The 21,370-nt window shown below is 43.2% G+C and overlaps 1 protein-coding gene across 1 annotated transcript; it reads right to left on the bottom strand.

Annotated features, from left to right (window-relative positions):
- Nucleotides 1-4,318: 4,318 nt before the first annotated feature.
- IQCD (IQ motif containing D) lies at nucleotides 4,319-21,335 on the bottom strand. The gene is made up of 5 exons (XM_040351921.1): nucleotides 21,213-21,335; nucleotides 14,948-15,777; nucleotides 11,950-12,183; nucleotides 10,401-10,472; nucleotides 4,319-4,830 (listed from the first exon to the last, which is right to left on the bottom strand). Exons 2-5 carry the CDS (start codon nucleotides 15,689-15,691, stop codon nucleotides 4,525-4,527), a joined length of 1,356 nt encoding a protein of 451 aa, XP_040207855.1. The 5' UTR covers nucleotides 15,692-15,777; nucleotides 21,213-21,335; the 3' UTR covers nucleotides 4,319-4,524.
- Between the last annotated feature and the right edge of the window lie 35 nt (nucleotides 21,336-21,370).

The raw sequence follows: 21,370 nt of genomic DNA, 5'->3' as shown, positions 1-21,370 counted from the left end.
AAGAGCTGTGCCTAACCTGAAATTTCAAGTTTCAAGGCTCAAAGTCTCACAGGTACATTCTGACCATAGATGATTTTATTTTATTAATCAGCCAGGCCGCTGATCAAAAAAGAAACAATGCATGGATTCCCCCATACATTAAGGCATGGATTCCCCCATACATTAAGCCTACATACATTCAAGGTGTATGGGGGAATCTTCCCCACTGCACTATTGTATTCTGACAGCTGGACTTCTCCACTGCCAGAATATACTGATCAGTGCTGCAGTTGAATGGCTAATTGAACACAGATTTTCTAACAGTCCCATTCGAGAGGAGTTGATCATTAGGTCAACTTCACTCAAATAGGAACAGCCATAGCTGGATGAAATTTCATGTGGGCCCTGCTGAACTAGACACATTTTGATCCATGTATGGCCAGCTTAAAGGGGTTGTAAAGGAAATTTTTTTTTTTTCATAATAAGCATCCTTTACCTGCAGACATTCCTCTTTTCACTTCCTCATTGTTCGTTTTTGCTCAGAAGTTGCTCTATTTCTTCTCTGTTCTGTTCACTTCCTGCTTATGTGATTGTTACTCACCACCGTAAAGGGAGGCTTTACTGCGGTGGCCAGTGACGTGCTCGCCCCCTCCTGGGAACTACATCTGTGCGGCAGGACGCTCTCTACGTGTTAGAGACTTCAAGGAGGTGTTACTGGGCGTGCCGCAATGCATACTGGGAAATGTAGATCTTGCATGAACGAGTGCCGCAAACCAGGAAGTGAATGAGAGAACAGAAACTAGAATGCCGGAGGTGATATAGATGAAGGAATTTAATAGGTATTTACTCGTTTTTTTAACAGAATCATTACACTATTCTGTCTGTCTACCTTTCAGACATTCATTTTAGGCAAACATTTTTTTCCCTTTACAACTTCTTTAACACTGTCCATCTTGTCTTTTATTTAGTGAACACTCACTCCAGAGAGAGCTCTGTATTTGCATACACATGCTTGTTCCAGGTCAGCTCACCTAGTAATGTTGGCATGATAAGGTAAGTAGCCCTGGAGCATGCACCTTTTAAAACAAGTAAAAAAAAGGCAGGTGCAAATTTCCTAATAAAATTAAATGTTGGTTCCCTTTACCTAAAAGCAAGGCTGGCAAAGCTTGCGTTTGACGTCATCACGTGCCAGTGAGTAGGGTGACACTGCGGCTGGCTTGCGTCTTTTATATACTGCCTGTGATATATTGCCTCTATGTAAGTGCAACTTTAATTTTTTAATAAAACTAATTAAAACTGTTTTACGTTATGATGCTTCTCCCTATTTACTGTATACCCTATACATGTGTGGAGAGCGGCCCTTTGAATCCAAGGGGGGTTTGTGTCCAATCCACCTTTGATTGTGCCACACTAGGCATGCTTTATCATTAAAATAGCATACTATGGAAATGGAGTGTGTGCTTGTTTGATTTCTGTCATTTGAGATCCATGTCATCTGGTAAGAGGCCACTCTCAATATAAGAAGCACTTTTAAGCAGAATTTTCCATAAGCACCGAGCACCTTGTCACCTTGTAAATCATATTGACTTTTTTTTAACAGATATGTTGTATGGTGGACTTTATTGTTTAGTTTATATATGGGTGCACTTTTTTATATATTGCACATTGATTTTTTTGCACTTTATGTAATTTTTTTTATATTTATTTCATCAGTTTCAGTTTAATCGATTATAGGTGGTATCATATTATTACAGTAGATGCACATTTTTAATGTGGATGTACTGTATATATAAAAAAAAAAATTCCCGATTATATTAATTTATGAATTAGTTAGTTATTGTGATTTAAAGGAACAGCGCAAATTTTTTTTCCACAATAATTATTAGTCACATTATTTGTGTTGGTTGAGCGCAAGATCTTATTTTCCTTTGGCGATAGTCTGACAAATATCTTTTTTTTTTTTCAAATAACAATTTTTTTATTTTGTAAAAGTTCAATACAAAACATAGTAGCAGTACAAACGTGTAAAAGGGTACAAGATTACAATAAGTGCTCGTGCCTGTCCAGGGTTAGACCAGCTTAGGAAAGGGAAGGGACAAGCACCCTCACTCTCCGTCGCCGGTCCTTCCACCAATAGCAGAAATATCTCAAACGAGTCAAGTGGGATAGCATCACGGTTATTTGTACACTTAGTAACATCAATGGTAGTTGAGAATCAAAGAAAAAGAGGACAGAAAAAGGGGGAAAAAAAAGAAGGGGGGGGGAGAAAAGAGGGCAGACTAGAGGAGTATGGATAGCAAGGTACCTCGGTGTTCTGGCCGTCGGCTCATGGCGGGTATGCCACCTCTCCCAGACAAGGTCGTGGTCATCCAACTTGTCACGGATCCTAGCTGTCATTTTTTCCATGAGTTCTACATCCTTGACCCTGGCATAGAGGGCCTCCTGGGATGGGGGTAGTGGCTTCCTCCAGTGGAGGGCCTGACAAATATCTTACTGTGAGCGACAAGGCTGAGAACTTGGTCTGTCCATGTTCACTAGGGATGAGCCAAACACCCCCCCCGTTCGGTTCGCACCAGAACCTTCAAACGGACCGAACGGAAACATGTATCAATGGAAAAAAAGTTTTAAAAACTCTCGTTTTTTTTTCAGGATTCCTGAAAAAACGACCGTTTAAAAAAAATAATTTTCATTGATACATGTTCCCTCGGGCAAGACCCGGGTTCTCAAAGATGTTTTCACAGGCATACTATAGACACCCAGCAGGTACAATATTTAAAGGAATTTTTCATTTTTTTTATTTAGGCATCATTAAAATCACTGCCCCTGAATCTTTAGGTGCAAACTACAGAACACATGGCTAGTACACACCAAGTAGGTTTAGGTGCAAACACAGGCAATAAACCATGTAAGAATACTGCAGCTAGCACAATCACCTGCCTGCCAGTAAATTAGGAAGAACTGTTCTAGCTAAACTATACAGTGTATAAATATTTGTACAACCCCTGGGATGTATATATATCCTCTACACACTGTAACATTAACTGACTAGCCTGCCTGCCTGCTCTATCTACCTGCAAAAAATGACACTCTCTCTGTCCTCTCTTAACCACCGCAACACACTACACAAGGCCGACCTGCAAGCGGCATTTTATAGTGTGGGGTGTGTACTAAACCCCCTGAGCCATAATTGGCCAAAGCCACCCTGGCTCCGTTTTTTGCAAGCTGTGATTGGCCAAGCATGCTCGAACATACGATGTTCGAGTCGAATACGAAGCTCATCCCTAATGTTCACACAGCTGGAGCAGCAGGACTTGTTAATGCATAGATGCTGTAGAGGCAGATGTCAAATTTTTGTTGTTTCTTTTTCTACGCAGTAAAGAGAATAAGCTGCATCCAAACTAGACCTCATTTGTTTTTTAAAGTGGTTGTATACCCCTAAAAAAGCAAACCTGCAAGGCAAAGGTATGATGAGCTAGTATGACTAGCATACTAGCTCATTATCAATTTCTTACCTTAGATCAAAGCCCCGCAGCGGTCCTCGGACATGTCCTCCGTCGCCGACATGATACCCGGAGTGACTTCCGGGTATCGCCGATCCGGCGCTGTGACTGGCCAGGGCGGCGATGACATCACTCCCACGCATGCGCCTGGAATGGCACGATCCCCGCGCACATTTCCGGCAGGCTCCCATTCAAGAGCCACTGTGCTCAGTGCGCCGTTGTCTACAGCGCGCATGCGCCATAGACATCGGTGCCCCCTTTTCTGCAAATATCTCCTTAAACATGTAGGTTAAGGAGATATTACAAGCACCTACAGGTAAGCCTTAATGTAGGCTTACCTGTAGGGGTGCAAGTATGCTATGAGGGTATACAACCACTTTAAGCTTGAGGAGGGTTTCAGTGTATTAAGGGTTAAGGGCTAGTTTTGGTGGTTAGACTAAAAATCATGTGCTTAGGTTTTGCACGGTTAAAGTGTTTGTCAAGGCCAAAAAAAATGAATTCAGTATATCTCTGCAATACATACACACTTCATCATGTTTTATTCCTTGAAATTCATTTAGGGGGGAACCCACACACAGAAAATAATGAAGCATGGAGCCCCCACAAATTCATACCAGACCCTTATGACTGCATGCTCGGAATACAAAAACCGATATGTAGTTTGCCTTCTCCTCTTCTCCACTAATTCACATTCTCACCTTTAGGACGTGTTATGGGCCTCCCATCTTCTGGAATTCCTTTTACATGCTTTTTGGTACTCTCCAACATCAAAAACCTTGTTACTTTCCCCTGTGCTAAACCCATACTTTATGTCAAGGAAAATGAGGGTGCTAAACAAATTAACAAGCATTTTCAACAGATTTATTGTTTTTAAGGATATAGTGGATATTGTTTTTTGTTTTTACTTTTTCTGAATTTAACCACTGTTCCTGCAAACAGGAATCACATGGTATAATAAGCTCTATAACTGAATGACTGGTAGAGATAAAAGAGCATAGTTGAAACTTAAGAGACACATTCATGTTGTAATACTATGTAGTATGCACTACTTTTTGCCTTTCTTGCCTTTCCCTTTACCACTAGCTCCCTTCCCCTTTCCCTTTTTCTTCTTCTTTTTCTTGGATTTCATTGCTTTGCGGACCCGATACCCTTTCCAGTGTGCCTGAATGAAGGCGGCTGCTTGGTTCCTCTTGGCCAATTCCTTTTCTTCAGCTTCCTTCTTTATTTGGGCTTGATGTCTTTCTTCCATAATCTGCACATATTCAACCTCGAAGACTGACAGCTTCTCCTTTAGTTCTGCCAGTTGAGCCTTTTCCTCTTCATACACAGCTTCTATTTCTTCCAGCTCAGTCTGATATTGGAAAACAGAAAAGAGAGGTATTTGAAGACTGGACAAAATGCAACCATTCTCATTACACTATACGTAATAAATAGTTTAATCACGTGTCATAGGGGGTACTGTTGTCAGTGTGACGAAATGCGTAAGCGTGATTTTGGAGGTGGTTCACAGTGATCCTGGTGAGAGAGTTTTGGGCTGAGTTAAATTTGAAACAGACACAGCTATATGAATAAGCAACAGCGCTGTCACATTTAAAGAAACATGCCATTCCTTTTATTTTTCATGTAAGTGCAATTTTGTCTTTTTTAAATAAAAGAGAGTTACAGTGAGCACTATGTCACTTGGGAGATTGTTCAACTCTATACCACCTGAGCGATTGAGGAGTGTCTGTTTGAATAAGGGAGAGACTCCTGGGAGCATCTCTGTAAGGCATTATGAGCCTGGATGTTTTTACCAGAATGCAATATGACCTTTGCAGTGGTGTTATATACAAAAGGTGAGAGTGTGTCCAAAGGGGAATCATGGTGGAGGTTTTCTTGTTGCATATTTCTTAACTGGATACAGCATTCATGTTAGACTTTTCTTCACAGATTTGCACTTTGCTATTGTGCATTTAATTACCCTTGCACTTTGGTATTAATATTTATGACACATTGGATCTTTAGTACATACACTATATTGTCAAAAGTATTGCCTTTACATGCACATGAACTTTAATGGCATCCCCGTTTTAGTTCGTAGGGTTTGATATTGAATTGGCCCACCCATTGCAGCTATAATAGCTACAACTCTTCTGGGAAGGCTGTTCACAAGGTTTAGGAGTGTGTCTGGGAATGTTTGACCATTCTTGCAGAAACACATTTGTGAGGTTAGGCACTGATGTTGGTCAAGAAGGCCTGTCTTGCTGTCTCCTCTCTAATCCATTCCAAAGGTATACAATCGGGTTGAGATCAGGACTCTGTGAAGGCCAGTCAAGTTCCTTCACCCCAAACTCACTCATCCATGTCTTTGTGAACCTTGCTTTGTGCACTGGTGTGCAGTCATATTGGAACAGGAAGCAAACTGTCCCCACAAAGTTGGAAGCCTGAAATTGTCCAAACTGTCTTGGTATGCTGACGCTTCAAGAGTTTCCTTCACTAGAACTAAGGGGCCAAGCCCAACCCCTGAAAAAAAATGCCACACCATAATCCCCCCCCCCAAACCACCAAATGATTTGGACCAATGCACAAAGCAAGCATAAAAATATGGATGAGTGCGTTTGGGGTAGAGGAACTTGACTGGCAGAGTCCTGACCTTAACCCGATAGAACACCTTTGGGATGAATTAGAGCGAAGACTGGAACATTCCAATAGACACACTCCTAAACCTTGTGGACAGCCTTCCCAGAAGATTTGAAGCTGTTAAAGCTGCAAAGGGTGGGCCAACCCAATATTGAACCCTATGGACTAAGACTAGGATGCCATTAAAGTTCATGTGCGTGTTCCAATACTTTTGATAATATAATATATCTATATGTATTTTGATTGCATATTTGTCATTGATTGGAAATTATAAATATTTATTTATAGACACCTATGGTTTTAAATGAATTTGGTTAAGAGCCGGTTCACACTGGGGCGGCACGACTTCGGGGGTGACTCGGCAAGGCATCCTGAAGACGACTTCAGAGGCGACTTGCAAAATGACTTCTGTATAGAAGTCAATGCAAGTCGCCCCGAGTCGCCCCCGAAGTCGTACAAGAACCTTTTTCTAAGTCGGAGCGACTTGCGTCGCTCCTATTAGAACGGTTCTATTGAATAGAATGGGACGCAACTTGTCAGGCGGCTGAGTCACCTGACAAGTCGCCCCAGTGTGAACCGGCTCTTAGGAGCACAGCAAACATTCATACATAAAGTCTGAGAGGTTTGAAAACAAAAAAGATTTCTAATGTGTAGCAAGGTCTCCGGCCTTGTCCAGTCTAATGAGGACCTCCAAGGCCAAAGATAGCTGACATCCTTCAATATGTGGTGGGTTGTGAGGCATAGTGGGTGCAAAGATGGTGAAAGTCATTGGGGGCCAGACACTTCTTGGATGTAAAGAGGTAGAGGTTTTATTTATTTTGGCAGTCATTTTTGTATTTTGGGGGGAAAGAGTGTTAGGGCCAGGACAGACATAGATCTCCTGGCGTCTCGACTCAATCGGAATTGAGGTTTGTGGTCAGGTCAGGAGACCCATGGCCGGACGCCACAGATGCGTTAGTGGTGCCGTGGAGTCAGTACCAGCTAATCTATACCTTCCCTCCTCTAAAGCTCCTGCCTCTTCTTCTTCTTTGCAGAGTGGAGGCAGATGGGATTCCTATGATCCTAATTGCTCCGGATTGGTCTCGGTGTCCTTGGTACGCCGATCTAGTGCGGCTAGTAGCAGACGCCCCTTGGCGTCTACTGCTGAGAGAGGACCTGCTGTCACAAGGTCCCATACTTCATCCTGCTTTACAGTCGCTGGCTTAACGGCATGGCTATTGAAAGCCAGGTACTAAGAGACCAGGGCCTGTCGGATTCTGTGATTCCTACCATAAGGAAGGCTAGGAAGTTATCACACTTGGAGAGATTACTTAGCCCTTTGCAAGGAAATGAAGTGGAATCCACAGACTTATTTGGTTAAGGGACAGATATCTGCCCTGGCTGTTTTCTTTCAGCGACCCCGGGCAACTCACTCTCTAGTGAGAACATTTCTACAGGGGGTTCGGCAGGTGGCCCCTCCGGTCCGTCCTCCACTACCTCCGTGGGGATTTGAATAGCATACGCACCTTGGCGTCTACCGCTACGAGAGGATCTGCTGTCGCAAGGTCCCATAGGTCATCCTGCTTTACAGTCAATGGCTTTAACGCCATGACCTCTAGGTGCCTCAGAACCACTGTTTGAGAACATTAGGGAAGTTCCCTTGTTGACACTTTCTCAGAAAGTGGTCCTTTTGTTGGCTGTTATGTCAGCTGTGACCTTGTCATGAAAGGCTCCCTATCTGATTTTCCACAAGGATAAGATGGTGCTGCGTTCGCAGCCTTAGATTCTTCCTAAGGTAATTTCGACCTTCCATCTCAAGTAGACATTGTACTGCCATACTTGTGTCCTCATCCGTCGAATCCTAAGGAGACGACGTGGCATTCCTCGGACGCTGTCCGAGCTCCGAGAATATACTTGTCTGTTACTGCTCCGTTCCGGAGTTCAGACTCACTGTTTGTTTCGATGGCTGGTCCCAAGAAGGGCCCAGTGGTCTCATCAGCCACCATTTCGAGGTGGACCCGATAGATCCTGATCAGGCTTACGCCATAAAGGGTCGGGCACCTCCCTATCACGATGCATTCGACCAGGGCAATGGTGCCTCTTAGGGTTTCTGACATCAAGTGTCTGTTTCCCAGGTGTGTAAGGCGGCGACCTGGTCGCCCGGTCACACTTTCACTAAACTTTACAAGTTGATGTGAGTGCATCTTCGGATGCTTCTTCGGCCGCAAAGTTTTGGGATGAAGTTTAATTTTTTTGCTGTTCCCATCCCTCATTTTGACACTGCTTTGGGACTTCCCACTAAGTCAAGATTAAGGCCGTGTCTGTCCATGAACGAAAAAGAAAATAGGATTTTATGCTCACGGTAAAATCTCTTTCTCTGAGTTCATGGACGGATACAGCACCCTCCCCTCCTTTTTATGTTTGTACTACTTTTTGACGAACTGATCTGCGAGATGCAGAGAGAGGGGTTATACCCAGAGGGCCCGCCCCCTGGGCGGGGCTATAGGGTGTGTATGATAAGTTAACCTTTTATATAAGTTTCTGCCTAGTCAACTCCTAAAGGAAGGCTAATACCCACAAGTAAAGATTAAGGCTGTGTCCATCCATGAACTCAGAGAAAGAGATTTTACGGTGAGCATAAAATCCTATTTTTTGGGGGATTCTATATGGTAGACCAACACAAAGTGGCACATATTTGGAAAGAGGAAAGAAAATTATAAATGGTTTTCAAATTATTTTACAAACACGTGTGAAAAGTTAATACTTTGCAGAACCACCTTTGGCTGCAATTACAGCTCCAAGTGTTTTTGGAGATGTTCCTACCAGCTTTGCACATCTAGAGAGTGACATTTTTACCCATTCTTCTTTGCAAAATAGCTCAAGCTCTGTCAGATTGGACGGAGAGCATCTGTGAGCAGCAATTTTCAAGTCTTGCCACAGATTCTGAATTTGATTTAGGTCTGGACTTTGACTGGGCAATTCTAACACATGAATATACTTTGATCTAAACCATTCCATTGTAGCTCTGGCTGTATGTTTAGGGTCGTTGTCCTGCTGGAAGGTGAACCTATGACCCAGTCTCAAGTCTTTTTACAGACTCTACCAGCTTTTCTTTTAAGATTGTCCTGTTTTTGGCTCCATCCATCTTCCCATCAACTCTAACCAGCTACCTTGTCCCTACTGAAGAAAAGCATCCCCACAATATGATGCTGCCACCACCATGTTTTACGGTGGGGATGGTGTGTTCGGGGTGATGTGCAGTATTAGTTTTCCGCCATATACTTTTTCCTTGCCACTCTTCTATAAAGGCCAGGTTTGTAGAGTGCACAACTAATGGTTGTTCTGTGGACAGATTCTCCCATATTTTCAGCTGCTGTTATCTTGTGTGATGGAGAACTTGTCAGAAGTGACTCTGCTGATAACAGAGGAATGGAGCAGCAGAAAGACACAGCCCTTAGAGCTTTGGAGAGAGATAAGTAAACACTACAGATATATGTGCCTAGGTAAAATTTCATGAATGGGGTTTACAACCACTTTGCCTAAGTTTAGTCAAAAATCGTTTTAAAAAATCAGCACCAGGGACATTGCTTACAGTCATTGCAATGTGTCCCTTGTGCTGCTGGCTGCAGATTTAGTTAACGCCTTCCTCCTCTGAACCCCACCACCACTGCTGCAATATTACGGGACCATAGATAGAGGTTAATAGATCCAAGGGAACTGGCTTCTTCTCTTCTGTGTTTGCCCCCATAGCTTTCTATGCAGGCAGATGTGCTGGCTTGCTCCAGAGCTGGGCTGTTTGCATCCATAGACACACAAAGAATGGCTTGGCCCCCCACTCTCTGCTTAAGGATTTTGTTAACAGCAGCAGGAACCACTGGTTCCCGCTGCTCTGAGAAAAGCCTGTGAGAGAGGGTTGAGAAGAATTGCAGTCGGGTACAGCCCTGGAACGATGTAGGAGTCAGGTGTTAAGAGCGGGGGGGGGCTATGTAATGCCTTCCCTACAGCCGCCCATTGTAATGATTGGGAAAGGTGACTATATGCAGTTGTGCACCCGCATGCACACTATACTATTGTATATCATAAACCTACACTATGTGCATTCTGAGCATACATCAGTGCGCATGCTAGGGCTTTACACAAATCTCGGTGTACAACCACATACAGCCGCCTTTTCCCACTTATTTAATAGGCAGCTGTATGTGATGACAGTTGGTCCTGGGAGGGCATTATGTATGATCTGCATGCTGCATGAAGCCATATGCTATTGCCTTTATAAAGGCAATTACTCTACACCTCTACAATAACATTTTCTTTTTATCTTACTTGTTTCTCTCCCATATCTGCATCATATTTCTGTATCCAGTTTTCAATTTCTGTTTCAACTTTATACTTTTTCTGTATAAGAAAAAAAACATGCAAAATTAATAAAAAAGCTATCTGAATGATATCATACAAAGTTCACCTGCAACTTTCTTTCATTTAAGACCTGTTCACATTTGTATAATATTGGTGCAGTCAAGTCATTTTATATGGAGACTAGGAAGGCACAATTCATAGCCAACTAAACTCATAACTATAGTTTGTGATCCAAAACATTACTGTTTACTGCATTGTGTGCACTTCTTGTGACATTGGCGAACTTGCCTACATCTATTGTGACCCAAGAAACAGTTTTCCTCCCCTATACAGTGTATATTTAAAAGGTGTGAAATGAATTGCCTTACTTCCATATAAAAGCATGAAAAAGGGAATGGCTGGCATTTTTTAGGTTTTAGGATAGAGTAGGAAACGGTTAAAACCAATGCTAGATTGTTTTTTTTTGCTGTCTGTATACCACTTAGGGACCTTACCTTCACAGAGTGTCCCACAACCAATAGGATATAGATAAAAATCAATTGTCAGATGTGAAGCCTTTGGGGCTTCACAGCCAGCTTCCCAATGCACATGTGCGAGACACGTTGCGCTTTGTGAATGATCCCGCAGTCTTCTGGGACCTGTGATATTTCCCAGAAGGCTGCAGGGGAATGAGGGGGAACCTTTCAACCCTTCCACGCCACAAAATGCCAATTGGTAAAGGTAATGGGGGGGGGGGGGGGATGCAAACAAGCAGAACTTCCCATTTTGGACAAAGTTAAGGAATACAGTGAAGTCACTGATTGAACAAAGAAGGAGCATACTGGTAGGCAATCATCTCCGTTTGCCATCATTTTCCTGTTAGTTTATGTACATGCAACAGAGCCTGATTGGCTTCTTTGGATAGCCAAACATTTTACCATTTTCTTGTTAAATTTCCTTTAGATTTACTTTTAACTATGTAGTGCAAGTGTCTGCCTGATTGCATACAAATTATAGGTGTTTAGGTTTGACCTCATATTATATGGTTTTGGTAAATCTAAAAGAAAAATTGAAGAAAATTGTATAACGTATGGCCAACCTTTGGCTGTTGTGCAAAGGATGATATAGCCTTTATATCAATAAAGATTACATATTTGTAGGTAAAATACATTTGATTATTTGTAAATGAATACTCTTTCATCTTAAAATAATTGTTTTTATCTGCCTTGACTTTAATGTCAAGGTATAAATGAGTAGTCTATGAGTTTAGAACGTCTAAAGTGGTTTTTAGGTAGCACTGGCATTTCACTGACTATATAATCAATCTGGTTTTAACTACTTTTATTGGAATTTTGTAATAAACATATATTTATTACAAAGAAAAGGGGTTCTTTGGTAGTTTATAATCAATCTATAATCATACTTCTTTACTGAGCTTTGCCATTATTTTAAACGGTCTTCTAGATTGATGGCTACATTTTTTTCTTTATAATAATATTATTTTAAGGATTTAAAAAAGACAAACACAAAACTACACCTTTCTGAGGCTTAGCTCAACCTCACGGTTTTCAACAATTGCACCATTAAGCTGTGATCTTAGTTGCTGAAGGTCCTGCTGGAGCTTTGCACACTTCCCTTCCGAGGCGCGGCGGTCTGACTTCTGCTGTTTCTCTGCCTCTTGCAGTGTACGTCTCGCTTGGCACTCCGAATTTTTCTCCAGCTGATGTATACTGATCTTCAACTGCCGGATAACCTCATTTTCCTTTGCAATCTACACAGGGAGAGAAAGACTTCTGATCCGTTAGACATCATTTTAAAATGTAATACGTACCATTTAATGGCATGGTGGCACCTTACAAGTCAGTTAGTTCTCTAGCCAGTTATGCCATAATGATCCCAACAAAGGATGGCATGCTAAAACATTCACTGAGTCCCTACCTGGCACCACTCATGGCTTAGATATTAGTTTTGGGAATATTTTGTTTTAATACAGGCATATTACTTCTGCAAGGAGGTATGGGTTTAAATGCATGATGCTCTCAGACCGGATTCCATGCTGCCCTGGGTACACATGAGTAATGGCCCTCTTATAAGCCTCAATCCTTTTTGTGTCAAATGTGATGTGATCCAGAGCATTAAAGTTGAACTTAATGGGCCAGATTCAGAAAGGAATTACGTTGGCGTATCTCCAGATACGCCGTTGTAAGTCCAAATGTGCGCCGTCGTATCTATACGCTTATTCAGAAAAGCAGATACATCTGAATTTTTGCAAGATATGACAAACGTAAGTCTCTTACGCCGCTGTATCTTGGGTGCATATTTACGCTGGCCGATAGGGGTGCTTCCGTAGATTTACGCGTCGAATATGCAAATGACCTAGATATGCCGATTCACGAACGTACTTGGGCCCGTCGCATTCAGCTACGCCGTTTACATAAGGCTTACGTCCGGTGTAAAGTTACCCCTGCTATATGAGGCGCAGGTAATGCAAAGTATGGACGTCGGAACAAGCGTATGTTTTTACGTCGTTTACATAAGTCGTACGTGAATGGGGCTGGGCGTAAGTTACGTTCACGTCGTATGAATGGAGCCGGCGTATCTTAGGGAGTATTTGCGACAAGATTCTGAGCATGCACGCGCATGCGCCGTTCATTCGGCCATGCATTTACATGGGGTCACGCTTCATTATCATACAACACGCCCACTACTTGCCTACTTTGAATTACGCAGGCTTACGCTGGCCGATTTATGTTACGCCGGCGCAACATTGTCGGCGAGTGCTTAGTGAATCGTTTACTTCCCTCTCTATGTTACGTCGGCGTAGCGCATGCATGAGTAAATAAAATACAACTCATGCATGTTCGACAAGACTTATTGAAAGGTAGATTTACCATCTTAATGGAAACCTGTCATGGAAAGGATAAGTGGGCTTCCATCTGTGATACCCTCCCTTCTAGATTGTAAGCTCTAACGAGCAGGGCCCTCTAATCCCTCCTGTATTGATTTGTATTGTGACTATACTGTCTTCCCTGATGTAAAGCGCTGCGCAAACTGTTGGCGCTATATAAATCCTGTATAATAATAATATCCTTTTGAAAAAGCTAGTTGCCTTGCTGTCTCTGTCAATACTATCTGAGGCTCTGACCCAGCATGCAGAAGTATGAAACAAATGAAGTAATTGTGAAATTCGACCTCCTGATCTGTATACTTGTTCCAGGCCAGCAGCTCTAAAATGATTGAACTCGGAATATCAGTATGACAGCCAGGCAAATAGCATTTTAAGAAAGAGGTTGAGAGTTGTGGCCTACATGCTTCTTATTTGTCTTTTAAGTGCAAACCTTTCCATTTAATGGGCTGGCTGAAATTGTCACAATTGGTTTTCTTTATTTCCGTTTATTGAAGGTGTATATAGCACCAACAATTTACACAGCACTTTACATATTCTATATTCCCGTCGGTCCCTGCCCTCAAATAGTTTACAATCTAAGGTCCTTACCTCATATGCATATATACACACATACTAAAACCAATTTAACTACCAGTATGTGGGTGGTCTGGTCACCCACAAAAACACAGAGCGAGCATGCAAACTCCTTGCAGGCAGTGTCCTGATTGGGATTTGAACCCAAACCCAAATTGTGTTGCAGGGTAGGAGTGCTAACCACTAAGCCACTGTGTGTCATTCAGGTTTCAAGCAGGCAAAGTCTATGAAACCTGAATGAGAAAGTATATCAATCCCATAACAGTAAGAAAATAAAGATATTGGGCTAGATTCAGGTAGCTCGGCGCATAGTTTTGTGGCGTATCGAATATACGCTACGCCGACGGCGCGCACAGAGCCCAGAGCAGTATTCACAAAGCACTCGCCCCGTACGTTGCCGCGGCGTAGCGTAATATGGTCCGCGTAAGCCCGCCTAATTCAAAGTAGGCTGGTAGTGGGCGTGTTGTATTGAAATGAATCGTGACCCCATGTAAATGAAGCACCGTACGAACGGCGCATGCTCAGAATCACGTTGCATATACTCCCTAAGCTACATCGGCTCAATGCTTTGGACGTGAACGTAGCCTACGCACAGCCCTATTCCCGTACGACTTACGTAAATGACGTAAAATTAGACGGCCGTTCCGACGTCCATACCTTTGCATGGGTAGCGCCACCTATAGCAGGGATAACTTTACGACAGACGTAGACCTTACGTAAACGGCGTAGATTACAGCGACAGGCGCAAGTACGTTCGTGAATAGGCGTATCTAGGTCATTTACAAATTCGGCGCGTAAATCAATGGAAGCGCCCCTTGCGGCCAGCGTAAATATGCACCCAAGATCCGACGGCGTAGGAGACTTACGTCGGAGGCCAAATTCAGGCGTATCTAGTTAAGAGAATAGGGCGCATAGATACGACGGCGCATTTGTTCACTTACGCTGCGTATCTGTAGATACGCCAGCGTAATTGTTCTGTGAATCTAGCCCAGAGTTCCTGAAGTGATATGTATATCTGCTAAATACCTCTTTACCTTCTCTGTGAATTGCATACCTCAGTGTCACGATCAAGAATAGCTGCATTAAGCTCCTCTTCTAAAGCTGACAAAGCCTCCCTGTTCTTATGGTCACTGAGAGTGATCTCCTGGAGGAAGCGAATCCTCTCCTTCTGTTCAAGAGGGCTGGTCAGGAGCATCTCAAAAAGAAATCCTCTCAACTCTGAAAGGCTTTGGATGAGTTTCTGGGAGGCCTGATCTCTTACTTGCCCTTCGGATCTCACTGCTTTACTGGCAGTAGGGTTAGCCAAGAACAACCTCAAGACGTTTCTTACTGAACTTTGAACTCCTTGACGAAGTGTTGTAAAATTCATGTGAGCCGTATCCGCCATATTTGTTTTTCCCCACAACGATCCTTGCTGTCCCTTTTCTTCCGTTAATTCTTTACTCGAGTGACTAAGTTGTCTCTGCATGTTAATTTGTAGTCTGTGGTGCTCCCTCAAAGCTCCCGTCAGCTCAGAGCCAAACACTATGCTATATCTCTCCAGGTTTTCAATGGAATACTGGAAAAGACTGACAAGTTCAAGCTTCTTGATTGTCTCATCAAGTGCTGCCACCACCCTCTGGGTTTCCACCGAGCTTAGTTTTTTTCGGCCAGGTTCTAGCATCTTCATACAGTCAAGACTTGGGCGATTCTTCTGACCTGGTTTCAAGACCCTCTGTCCATTGTTAAATGGGGAATGTGACTGCTGAGGTGAGGCCCGCATTGGCAGCTGGGACACGGGGAGGACCTCTGATGCCATGTTTGATGAACACTGAGGTCTTATTCAGCAAAATGTTTCAGCGATTCATAAGCTGTTTCTGCTTAACAGTTTTTAATTGCAGCTGGCTGTAGGAAAAAAGAAAATTAATAAAAATAAAGGGAAAAAAAACTAATACCCCCACAACATCTAAGAATTGGTATGCACTTTTCTTGTGAAGGAAAAAAGAAATAAATTGGTATGCACCAATAACCAATATGCTACTTTAAAGTTGTAAACATCAGACATGAAATACAGTATGAACAAAGCATATCCCTTTATAGTGTGTTCTTGTCTCAATTAAGTGCACTAAGTGTAATTTCTGTCTGCTGCTTTGTTCTTCTGCTATCAGCATGAGTCACTTCTGACAAGTTTTCCTGACACTAAAGCCTCGTACACACGATCAGTCCATCCGATGAGAACGGTCTGATGGACCGTTTTCATCGGTTAACCGATGAAGCTGACTGATGGTCCGTCGCGCCTACACACCATCGGTTAAAAAAACGATCGTGTCAGAACGCGGTGACGTAAAACACAACGACGTGCTGAGAAAAACGAAGTTCAATGCTTCCAAGCATGCGTCGACTTGATTCTGAGCATGCGTGGATTTTTAACCAATGGTTGTGCCTACTAACGATCGTTTTTTTCCCATCGGTTAGGAATCCATCAGTTAAATTTAAAGCAAGTTGGCTTTTTTTTAACCGATGGTTAAATAACCTATGGGGCCCACACATGATCGGTTTTGACCGATGAAAACGGTCCATCAGACCGTTGTCCTCTGGTTAACCTATCGTGTGTACGAGGCCTAAGAGAAAAAAGGTGACGGGGATCTCCAGCTGATTGACAGCCTCAGCTCTGTTTTCCCGTGTGCTGTGTGAAGGGTGTGTCCCATCCCTACAATCAGCTTTCAGAGTTCTCCTCACTAAGCTCTGCAGTGTTTTATTTCAGCTCTCCGCCCCCTTTTTTCTGACAGCTCCGACAGGCTTTATACATTCTGGACTTTGAACGGATGTAAAGTAGAGGAGACTGCAAATAAACAGGTACAACTTATGTAGGAGGATTTGTTTCCTCTCTGTGTATCACCTGAGGTTAGTCACTTCAAGGGGTATATGTAGGGGTTTACAACCGTTTTAAGGATACAGTTTTATTGAAACTAAAGCCAATCGTGCAGAAAATAGTCCTGTATGCTGCAGTAAAGACAAACAGCTGACCAGCTGCTATCCAAGAGGCGGTGAAAAGAAAACATGGCTGGCCATAAATGGGGTGTTTTTTTTTACCTGATACAATGAAAATTAGATGACCTTTTGCATCAACTAGTTTTGTGTGTGAAGATGATTGTACACTGATCAATAAACTGGCAGATATCAGACAAACTGATTTCCCAATAGAATAGAATGCCTTTCTAGTCATATGATTGTTACCAAGCAATATGACCGAAGTGAACAAATGCTAAGAGGTGTGGGTGCACAGGGTATATGAAGTCACTAGATGTCGGTAAAGCAGAACTTTACCCATAACAACTTGATTAAAAAAATCATGTTCTTTAGTGAGGAACATGCATTCCATATTAGTAATTATATTAACAAAATTAGCGTGAGTGTGCTGTAAATTTCCTCTAGCATTGCTCCTGTTTCTTCTTGCTGGAGGTTGCCATTTTGGTGAAGCCCAAAGCCCCTGAACAGCAGTAAAGCGGTCACATGTGTAGCACCATTGGCAGTTGCAGATCAAACAAAAGCAGCTTCCTTGGCTGTAAAGGTTAGGGGGGTTTAATTTTGTTTTAAGGCTGTCAGAAGACTGACCTCTACAAACTTGACAGTGCCTAAAAATAGAGGGCCAGATTCAGGTAGAATCACGCAATATTTGCGTGGGCAAAGAGCAAAGATTTTTCTCTGCGCCCACGCAAATATTTTGAAATGCCCGCGATTCACGGAGCAGTTGCTCCGTAAATTGCGCGGGCGATATGCTAAATAGCCATGCGTAAGGGCGCCTAATGTAAATGATCCCGCCGGGGGCGGGAATCATTTAAATTAGGCGCGCTCCCGCGCCGAGCGAACAGCGCATGCTCCGTCGGGAAACTTTCCCGACGTGCATTGCGGCAAATGACGTCGCAAGGACGTCATTTGCTTCTAAGTGAACGTGAATGGCGTCCAGCGCCATTCACGGTTCACTTACGTAAACGACGTGAAATTTAAATTTCACGAGCGGGAAGCGCAGCTATACTTTAGCATTGGTTGCGCCTGCTATTAGCAGGAGCAGCCTTATGCTAAAGTAGCCGTACGGAAACTCCGTACCTTGCGTGCGCAGGGCCCGCGCAACTTTTGTGAATCGGTGGTAGTATGCAATTTGCATACTATACGCCGATCACAATGGCCGCGCCCCCTAGCGGCCAACGCAAGAATGCAGCCTGGGATGTGAAGGCATAAGGAGGCTTATGTCTGTCACATCCTAGGCTGCAGTCGGTTTAACGAGGTTTCTGAATCAGGAGCACTCGTTACACCGGAGCAAGTAAGCCCTTGCGCCGCGCAACCTATGGTTGCGCGGGCGCAAGTGCTTCTTGAATCTGGCCCAGAGATTGTTGTTATTACTATATTTTAACCCCTTGGCGTCAAGGTAACACAAATATGTGGCCCCTCTGCATTGGACTTTGTTCTGTGGGGCTGCATATTTCCGTGCCTCCCACAGGGCGCACTCCCAGCACAGTATCCAGGGTCTCACGAGAGCCCCAAAAGCTGTTCTAACGAACGGGACCCGGAAAGTCAGATTCTGGGTCACCTGACTTCTGTGATAGCCTCTCATTGGCTATCACAGTGATCAGTCGTTGTAAAGCCCACCCCTATCTTCTGTCTCTGTGAATGGATGAGAAAGATACGTAGTATCTTTCTCTGTCCTTGCGCACACAGAAATAAAAAAAGCGTGTGTAGAAAATGAATAAATAATAATAATATATATTTTTTTTAAATACCTAGATCAAGGTTTGATCTAGATCAGGGGTCTCCAAACTTTTCAAATATAGGGCCAGTTATTGTTCTTCAGACATTAGGAGGGCCGGATTGTGGCCAGTGGGGGCAGAAAATGTCCCTGGCTCAGCATCAGTGAGAATAAATATGGCCTCAGGGTTGGTGGTCAGTAGGAGGAGGAGTAGGACCCCTATCAGTATGAGGAATAGTATCCCATCATTGGTATCAGTAGAAGAAATAGTGCCTTCTTGTTGGTGTCAGTAGGAGGAATAGTGCCTCATATCAGTTGGAGGAATAGTGGCCCAAGGGCCGGATAAAGGCTAGCAAAGGGCCACATCTGGCCCTCGGGCCGCAGTTTGGAGACCCCTGATCTAGATCAATGCCAGGGTTCGTGTTTGGGTCAAGGTCAGGGTTAAAATCAAAGGTCAATGTCAGTATTTTTTTGACAGGATTTCTTTTTTTTCCCAATTAGTATCAGTTCCAGTGTGTTTTAGGTAGTATTAAAAAAAAAAGAAGCAAAATACACTATTGTTTCTGGGCTGTACTAGGGGTACATACAACCACTAACATACACATATATGGTATCGCTGCGATCGTCAGGAGTGCGAAAATTTGTTTTAAGTTGTTCTTGGAGGAATGTTATGGTAGTTACAAAAAATATACAGCCAAATTTAAAAAAATAAAAACGTTTTTTTTTTTTTTTTACTATTATAGGACCGTTTTAGTTTGATAATAATAATAAAAAAAAAAATCAGGAGATATCCATTACCATTTACCACTAAAAGAAAGCCCAATTTGTCCTGAAAAAAAAAAGATATAATCCACCTGGATGCACAAAGTAGTTGTGATGATATGTACGGTTTTACTAACACATCAAAGTTGCAAAATTGGGCTTAGGCATTTAGATTTGTTTCACCCTTAGGCGGGAAGGGGTTGCACAGTATAGGCACTTAGGGCCAGATCCACAGAGAGAGTACTTTCGAATTTCCCGCGTCGTATCTTTAGTTTGAATCCTCAAACCAAGATACGACGGCATCTGGGTTTGATCCGACAGGCGTACGGCTTCGTACGCCTTTGGATCGTAGATGCAATACTTCGGCGTCCGCTGGGTGGAGTTCGCTTCGTTTTCCGCGTCGAGTATGCAAATTAGCTATTTTCGACGATCCACGAACGTACGCGCGGCCATCGCATTCTCTTACGTCGGCTCTAGTCGGCTTTTCCGGCGTATAGTTAAAGCTGCTTTTTTGCGGCGTATAGTTAGATTTGCCATGTTAAGTATAGCCGCCGTTCCCGTGTCGAAATTAGAATTTTTTATATTTTTTGCGTAAGTCGTCCATGAATCGGGATGGACGTAAGTCACGTCTAAGTTTAACAAATGATGTCCTTGCGATGTCATTTCGCGCAATGCACGGCGGGAAATTTAGAAACGGAGCATGCGCAGTTCATTCAGCGCGGGGACGCGCTTCATTTAAATGAATCACGCCCCCTAATCGCCAATTTGAATTCCGCCGCCAGAGATAAACTATGCCGCCGTAACTTACGGCGCAAATTCGTTGTGGATTTGAAACAAAGCCAAGTAAGTTACAGCGGCGTAGCGTATCTTAGATGTAGCAAGACTTCATTTACTCACTAAAGTTTCACTTTAAATAACTTATATAACTAAGGTTAGGGTCACACTTTGTGTGTCGGGAGCGCATGCAAAATTGCGCACTTTCTCGACCCTCACAGAAATGCGCTGCCCTTTAGCGGACATGCGGCAGTGCCATTAATTGTTAACACGTTTCTAACATGCGTGTTTTAATACATGCCAAAATGCATGGCCAAAAATATGGTTTGTGCGCCTCGTTTTTGGAAAAGGGTCAGGGACTACATTTCTGTGTTTCTCCCATTGAAATTAATGGGAACGTGCAGAAACGCACATGGTCTTGGTCGCTCCTGTGAATGTAGCCTAAAGCCTCGTACACACGATCGGATTTCCATTGGAGAAATCCGTGGATTTTTGTCTGAAGGGCGTTGACCGTGAACTTGTTCTGCATACAGACGGCAGAACTTTTTCAGCCAACATTCACGAAACGACGTGGTTTTTCTGCACTTTAGCGCTAACCCTTTGGGCAACTTCTACGTTGTCTTATGGTTAGCATTGGTTCGGAGCATTCGTGTTTGTACTTTGGATTTTAGTCCGACAGACTTGCGTACACACGATTGGATAATCCAGCGGAACACATTTATTGTCGGACAATTTGAGAGCATGGCTATCCAACATTTGTTGACGGAAATTCCGACAACAATTATCCGATGGAGCGTACAGACGGTTGCATTATCTGACAAAACCCTTCCATCACACAATTGTTGTCAGAATATCCAATCGTGTGTATGGGCCTTTAATGAAGCTAGTGCAAGGATCAGTTTTCTGGAAACTCCCTCCAATTTTCATTAGCGGTGGTTGAAATGTATGAAAAGGCTCTAAGATTTTATGATTGGTCACAAAGGTCGTATCTTTGTTGGATCAGATAAAAAAAAATTCAATCTAAAGTCAGCCCTAGAATCCCCTCCTGCACTTGCCTTACCGATGGCAGCCAAGGACCCTCTGATGCTGGCTCCTTCTGTTTCCCTGTGTACCTTCTTAGTGTACAATTGCTATGGAGACCAATCATGTGAGCACTCATGTCCTGCCCAACCAATGATAGAAGGGGGCGCTTTAGTGACTGCTGCGCAAGCGCACACG

The sequence above is a fragment of the Rana temporaria genome, chromosome 1, assembly GCF_905171775.1.
Source record: "Rana temporaria chromosome 1, aRanTem1.1, whole genome shotgun sequence".
NCBI classification, from domain to species: Eukaryota; Metazoa; Chordata; class Amphibia; order Anura; family Ranidae; genus Rana; species Rana temporaria.
Note: the sequence above shows the minus strand (reverse complement) of the source record. Positions and strands in the feature narration are given on the sequence as shown.